Source organism: Buceros rhinoceros, unplaced genomic scaffold (genome assembly GCF_000710305.1).
Source record: "Buceros rhinoceros silvestris isolate BGI_N320 unplaced genomic scaffold, ASM71030v1 scaffold2297, whole genome shotgun sequence".
Classification (NCBI taxonomy): Eukaryota; Metazoa; Chordata; class Aves; order Bucerotiformes; family Bucerotidae; genus Buceros; species Buceros rhinoceros.
This window is the reverse complement of record NW_010422624.1, coordinates 84,448-92,296: the sequence shown is the minus strand read 5'-3', so window position 1 is coordinate 92,296 and position 7,849 is coordinate 84,448. Positions and strand designations below refer to the sequence as shown.

General features: G+C 43.4%; 1 protein-coding gene across 1 annotated transcript in view; it reads right to left on the bottom strand.

The window, feature by feature from the left end:
- Positions 1 to 7,849, bottom strand: part of LOC104496901 (calcium/calmodulin-dependent protein kinase type 1D) — a 191,523-nt gene that overhangs the window by 123,651 nt on the left and 60,023 nt on the right. The window contains exon 3 of the mRNA XM_010140091.1: positions 809 to 940. Coding sequence (XP_010138393.1) covers positions 809 to 940 — 132 coding nt within the window. The remainder of the gene's footprint in view (positions 1 to 808; positions 941 to 7,849) is intronic.

The following is a 7,849-nucleotide window of genomic DNA, read 5'->3' as shown; positions in this document are numbered from 1 at the left end:
CAGGAATCACATTTCTCCTGTCCGACCTAGGCTTCTAAATAATTGTACTACCTTTAATTCAGTGAGAAGAGAAGGTACGTTTAGAAGTTTAAAATACATTACATGGACCAATCCTAAAGTTACCAATCTCTTTCTGTTAACTAGCAAGAAAGTAAAGGGTGAGAAGTTCAGATCCAAGTGTCTTAAGTCAGGTGAGATGAATCCTACCTTCAGCGTATAAGATGAGGAAGAGGTAAGGATCAAGTCTCTAATGACTACACCGAATTCATAGCAGTTTGTGAGCTGACTTTTTCTTATCCACATCTTTCAGCCATGGTCAGGAACAAACTACACTCCACAGACAACCCTAATACAATAGAGGTTGCCCTGGCAAGTCAGTTCCAGAAGTGGCAGAGGTACCTCTCCATGGTACAGGCTGACACCACCACCTGTAACAACCTGTAAGATGCCTCATCGGTTCTAGAGCAATTCGTGTATAGACTGTTTGAAGCACTTGGGAAAAATAACCCTGCTCCTGGTCTCCTCAAAGCCGGTGACATTATAAGTGGATAAAGTCTTCTTAGGGCATCACAGGTTCTACTTCAGCCTAACTCCACTTCTTTCCCACTTTGCAGTCATTGGACTGTATTCACACTAAAGAAAACCAGAGCATTTCTCAAAACATTTTCAGCATGATTTAAACTCGGGTGATCTTGTCTGCCTGATGGGCTGAACAACCTGTCAGTCACACTTGTCAATCACTGTTCCTGTTCTTAAAAGCAGGAGTTTAACCAAAGTGAAGAAGCAAAAATAAAGGTCTGATACTTACTTTCTCAGGACTGCAATTTCATTCTCTATGCTGCTTTCCTTTCCCTTCAGCGCTTTCTTGGGAATGCACTTGACTGCAAATAGCTTCCCACTCGCTCTCTCTTCAGCCAAAACAACTTCGGAGAACGCACCCCTGAAAGAAGAAAAGAAAAACCCGGGGTTTAAGTGGTCAGCTGTTAATTGAAATATACTCAATATTGTTAATTGAAATATACTCATGGAACAGGATATCTTTTGAAAGCTGCTCTTGTTGACCACAGCAATGGCATTATGAGCATCTTTCTTTGCCTTTACAAACATATGCAGACTTCCACATTCACACAAAACATTAAAGGCTTATCAAACACAACAGCTTTAATAAAGAGCCATAGTCCAGCAGGAGTCTGAGAAAAGCTTGCAAATCAGAAAGTATCATTTCTGCATACAGGGGCATGGACCATAGTCCAGCTGCTGATTTGATGGATGATGTCCTTTGCCCCTTCCTAAGGTTTCTGGAGGTTTAACTCACATAGCTGCACAAAGTCCCCAGGACTAAGTGCCACACCAGTGCCAGGAGTGCTCCCAGTTCCTCCGTGACCACAAGAGGTCAGGGCCACCACTTTGGCTCTCCCTGGCAGCCTGGAGCACCTCCTCACCGCTGGCTCAACCCTGACTCAGACAGGGAAGCAGCGTCAGAATCTCTGTATGTACACAGTGTTATTCCACAACACAAACTGCTGTCTGTGTAATCGCTAAAGCCAAAAAATCGGATTAAAACACAAGTCCAAACGTCGGCCTTAACAGCAACCTCCCTACGGTTACCCCAGAGAGGATTACACAAATAAACTCCATCACAGCAGCCAGTCACTAACAGCCAAGAGCGTGAAGTGCCTCTCCTTCATTAGATTATTCCATAACAGCGTATTATTTCTTGCACTCTCATCGCTTCCTCCAAAGCATCTGGACCTTACTAAGGAGAAGCCAGGAAAAAGTTACATTTAGTGCTATAGACACTTTTCTTCTGTTCTCACACTGTTTTCTGAGCATTTGAGCATCATTCTGACAACGCTGGTCCGCACGGAGCTCTGCTGTGGCACATTAGGACCATTCCCATGTTCCGGTGCTCCTCACCGGGTCCGCAGTGAGGTACTGCACAAGACAGAGCACTGGCCTGATGACGAACAGTGAGTTACTGCTCCTATTCACCAAACCCTCCTCCTCAGGCATCCGCTCTGTGCAAAAGCAACCAGAGCCAAGTACCTGTCTAACCAGGTTACAGCTGAAGGATCATATTTAATTTATACGAAATAAAAAGAGGCATGACGCTTTCCTTTATTACTTCGCTCCCATCAGTAGATTATTCTGCTCTTCTACATAGCTCTCTGTGAAAACTGCTTGGGAGCAAGCTCAGCAAACCCAACCACGCTCCAGCCCACAGCTTCGTTTGGCTACCACCAACTTTCTCTGACTTTCATTCCCCACAACTGCTGCTTATCTAGATGTTTGCAGAAAAACAGAAGCTTTTCCTTTCCTGGCCAGGCTCTTCCTTTTTAAGTCACGCACTTTGATGGCACAACCAAGCAGCTATGACCTCACCAGTGGTTCCTAAGTTGCAAAATGACTGAGTGAATGATTAAGCTAATGGGCAAGTGGAGAAGCGAAAGGGGCTGCAGCTTTGGAAAGAAAGTGCCTGTTTACCCAGAAACACTCTTGTAGCCAGCAGCAACAGGAAAACGGTGACATGAAGTTTAGGAAGGGATGAAAAAAGACTTTTGAAAACTGTTACGGCGGATGTTTGACAGCTTGTCTACACGTGGCAGTGACCCTCCAAACCAAGACTGTTTTGCCTCATTTTTGCCAAAAAGGACAAACTCTGACCACATTTATGGCACTCTAAGTATAGGAATGATTCACTGTTTTCTGTTTTGAGTGTAATTTACCATGGCATGTCAGCGCATCACGGGCTCCTATTTAAAGTCCACACAACTGCTCCTAATGGATTGTGCAATGAAGCCACCCAAAGTGTTTTCAAAGACCTATTCTTTGCTTTCCTAATATCAACAGCCCTAGTCATTCGATTCACCAAATGGGGTCTTCATCCTGACCCTCACACTTGGGACAGCCAGACCAGAACTCCAATAAACCCTCTCATGGGGAAGCCCTCAGTGTTTATCAGCTTCAGCTGCAGACGGGGGTGCTCAGAAACTCATAGAACAGCACCCAGCTCTATTTCATGAACCTCTTAAACCCTGTCTGCTCAAGCTTTCAATGCTGCACTTCACTCCAGCTGTGTCTTGAACAAGCTTTTTGCCTTCAGTTAAATGCTGTTAAAAGCAGCAAATTCATACCAGTCATTTACTGATCACAGAGCTCTCCCCGTGTTTACAATACTATAAAAACACAGAGAGATCCCACCCCAATTAGGATTTCATTGCTGTTCTCAGACAACAAAATAAAGGAAATCCCTTTATATCCCTCTACGATAAAGCCAGCTTTGGGAAACGCCTCTGTATCAGCTGGCTTCACCATCCTGTTGGATTTCTTTCTCCACTGACCAGGACAGCCATGGGGCTCAATGACTGGAAACAGCCTCTGTGAATTTAAATGAAATTTTTTCAGGAGCTTGGAGATACTCATAAAAACCATTCCATATCTCCTTAACAACCTTTCTCATTAAAGCATGACATAAGCTGAATCTCAGCAAAAGCATTCACTCACACGTCACCCTGGGCACCAAGTGAGTTTTCACATCGAGTTATATGAGGCCACAGCATGAAATTGCTGGTGCTGGGAAGAGCCTCTGGGCAACGGGGAGGAGGAAGAGCACTGAGGTGGATCCACTGGGAAGGCAGGAGGGAGATCTAAGGAGGTCTGCACTATCCTGTGCACTGTAGATGCTGCTGTGTTCACAGAGCAAGGGGCGGAAAAGGCAACAAGTCAACAGACAAAAGAAAGACAAGTGAACTGCTGGAAGAGACAGGAGGGAACTGACGCTGATAGGGATCGAACTGTTAAACACAGACCGAGAGGAACTAATGGTACAGGGAGAGAAGAAAGAAATTATAGCACTGAGCATCAGCACGGAAAAGTCAACAAAGACACTCCTGGAGTCTGCTGGAGTCAGGGGAGAGTCAGAAATAATAGTGAAGGGATGGGCAAGCAATCACCATAATTTCAAACACAGAGATGAATTGCTCCACCCTTAGCGATGCAGGGCAGCCCCCACTAAACCCCTCTTGACTCACGCATGAATAGATAAATACCAGACAGAAAGTCAGACAGGCAAGGCTTCCCGTTTTCTTGCTAACAGCAATACATCCTACAGCAAATTCTCCCCCTCCTCAAAACTAGAACTACCTACCTGGCAGGCTTGTTAAAGAAGATTTTTCCACCAAAGAATTAACGTGCCCTTTAAAATCAAGACATTAATGAAGGAAGCAATTTATCTCCAAGAATTTACTAAGATTTTTTATTGAGAGTTAAAAATTAGTTGTGTACTAAGTTCTATAAAGATGTTTGGTTTTGGAAAGCGTTGCGTTTTACACCACCAAAGTGACAGGACTTTTTGTGAAAAGGATATGAATTCCATTAAGCATCATCGAGCAGTATTACCTGAGAAAAAAAAGAAACTACAGAGGAGAAGTTGGACAACCAGAATGTTACAGATCTGCAGCTCAGGCAGAGATCTGATTAAGACCTCACTTCTCCTAGGAGCTACCACGTGGTCTCTACAGTGACATGATGATCTCAAGACCTGCCATTTGCAACCCATATGCCAATATCTCCATGGACACAGCACTGAACCAGAAAGAGATTCAGAAATCTCTTGGTGAATCTTGTATTTTGAATCACGAGGTTTTATCTGAAATTTTGTGCATGGAAAAACAAAATGTCTGTGACATACACAGGCGAATTGGGATATGTTTTATTCAGCGAAATAATGATGAAGGTTTTTACTCTATGAAAATATTTGGGGAGTTTTATTCACCTTTTCCCAACAAATATGGTCCAAAAATTATTTTCACAATGATACAAATTTAAAAAAAAAAATCACAAAACCTAAGAAAACAGGGAGATGAGGTTAATTGATTTAAAGTTATTATTTTAAAGGCACCTGCAGTGGTTGGGATGTTCATTCCCTTCAGCTGGGAAGTCAGTAACTGTAACCTTGCCAGCACGTCTGCGGACCCAGCCTTCGCCTCTCTGAAAAGGGGCTTCAAGCCCCTTCAGGAGCTTTCCTTGTCCTGACTGGAGATTATAGCAAACAAATAAAAAAGCATCATGGTTTTGAGGAAGTAGGACAGCAGTGGAAGTGGGTAAATGAGAAACTTCAAAATTAAACCACCTAGCTATCTGCTGAAATACAGGAGTGGCAACTGAAGCTATTTTTGAAAGTTTTGACCATGTTATCATTCACCCCAGAGGATCAACTCTTTTCAAACTTCTAATTAAGGCGTGGAATAACTTTCTGATCTAGATCATTTTTATATGAATTAGCAACAACGTAAGAGAAAAAAGAGGTTAAATGACTTGATGTGTCACATTGAGACAATGGAAAATTCTAGAAAGTGGTTGAGACCTTCTGACTTCTCACCTCTTATTGCACATCCTGTGGTACAGCATCCTATGAGGTGTCAATCTTCTATTGTTTTAATTTGTTCAAATGATTTCTCATCCAGTTATTTCCTTTTATCTAGATTTAAAGATTAGGATTTCAAGATAATCACTGGAATACAAATGGCATTGATCTCCAAACAGTCAGGATTTTCCAGTAGAAAACCACAGCTGCAAGGCTAGGCTTTCCTGCAGATAAAGCCAAACAAAGGCCAAATAACTTTTTCCTTCATCTGTTTGAACTGTAATTTAATAGGAACACTTTATTTCTGAAATACAGTGAACAACATACACTGCAACAGGGAATCTGTTCTCATTCATCAGAAAAGGTTGCTGTCACAAAAATACTGACAAAATTAAGACAAAGAGTTGACAGAGGGATAAAACTTTATTTTTCCATTGGCGGAGATCTCCACGTTGAGCAGTTTCCCACTGCATTAGCAGGTGCTCCTTCATACTAAATCAACAGACATAGTCAGGAAAGAGATTTCACATCTTCAGGCTGTGTATTACTAACGATCTTAATTATGACACAGTTGGCTTTCTGTGTACTTTACCCCAACCAAACCAGGAGAAAAAACAGTGAACACTCATCATCTGACAAATGTACCAGGTCCACAGTGACAATCACCCTGAGACGGGAGACTGACTGAATCAAAGTGAGACCAACCAAATCAAAGAAGGTCATTTCCGTAACGCGGCTTCGGCAACCACCCACAAGCTCTGCTCCTTGACTCCCCAAAGAAAGATGACTTTGAACTGCACCACAACAAACAGAGGCAGGTATGTAACAAAAAAATCCTCTATGGCATTTTCACAGCTTTTCCCATGGGCCTCAAGGAGTCAACTGTGGGGCAAGCTGGAGCTCTGTGTAACCAGCACAATCAAGGGAGACTCTGGTCCTGCAGAGTGTTTTTCTGCTAAGCAATTTTTCTGCCCAAGTCATGTTATACTTTTTTTTATTAAATTTTCTACTTGGTCATTTCTGTACACACATCCTCACTCTCCCAAATTCCAGGCACATCCCAGCGTAAACCCAAACTAAGGCTGAAATAAAGATTTTTCACTCCAAAGCCATGTCCATGAATGCCCTGATGACTGTGTGAAAATGAACTTACAACAGAATTTTGAATAGCTCAGTCATGTCTGAATGCAAAGTTAATAAAACCAAGTATGGAGGGTGGTTTTCCTTGTCCAAGAGCAAAGAAGGGGTTTAGGACTGTGTTACATGTGGTACAGAAGTACACATTCCAAAAAGCTGGATGTAAATTTATGGGAAAAGAAACTCACTGCCTCATCTGGTTGCAGCCATCTATTCTTCAGAATATAAATGTTTTTTCTAGCTATTTTCATTCATCAAACACACAGTCCCAACCCTGCAGCCCCTTCTATGGCAATGCTTCCTCTGCCTGGGCAAGAGCTGAACGACCAGGATCGCTGTATTAGCACTGGTATTTTTAGTCTCGCTACTCATTTAACTTCCACAATGCCACACAGCTACAACCAAAAATGTTCATTTTCTACCTTGGGGCCCAGTGAGTGTCTGCTGTGACACCAGACGTGGCCCTGCCCTGGGCTGTGTCTGACCCCGTTCCCCTTTCCAGGGCTGATCCTGATCCTCACTCGCAGTAACGTTCCCCATCCCCCATGGAGATGCCCTGGTGCCTGGGGCTGCTATTAGCCATTACAGCTGATGAACAGCACTTCTAACTGTGCCAAAATGGTGTTGCTACAGCCTGAGGGACACTCACAACAATGGCAAGGGGAAAAAATACCCTTTGCTGGGTGTTCCTGCAGGAAGGAGCTCTGTACTGGACCACTGACATTTTGCTCTGAGCCCTGAGCCATTGCTCCATGTCTACAGCCTCAGCATTTTGTCCCAGCTAGAAGGTACGTTAAGACCATTGGAGTGTTCTGATGAGCAGCCACTTCCCCACAGTGCAAGAGGAGCCCGCGAATCACCATGCCCAGGGACAGGCAACGCATCTCCAGCTCCAGACTTCATCTCGCCAGCCACCTTGTTCCTCCCCCTCTAACATACATTTTGGGAGAGAGGAGCCTTATCAATACACAGATCTCTGCTGGGACTTAGGACCACGACCATTATAGAGACACCCGATGACACCATGCAGGTATCGCTTCTCCTCTGCCCTCCTTATAACTTCTCCAACCATTGCAGGGTGATTCGCTGCAACAGAATGAGCAGCACAAAGCTTTCATCTTGCATAGCCACCAAAAGTGTTTGGGTTTGTTTGGATTTAACTTCCATTTTTGGGGGTACTATTATCTACCATTACAACAACAGCTTAGTGTTTTGACAATTTTTGTCACCAGAGTCAGTGAAAGAATTTTAATGCCAATTTGAGGCTTATAATTTCTTCTGTTTCAGCTACTCAGTATTTTATACTCTCAGAAAAAAAAAGAAACACACAGAACTCCCCAACCCCCC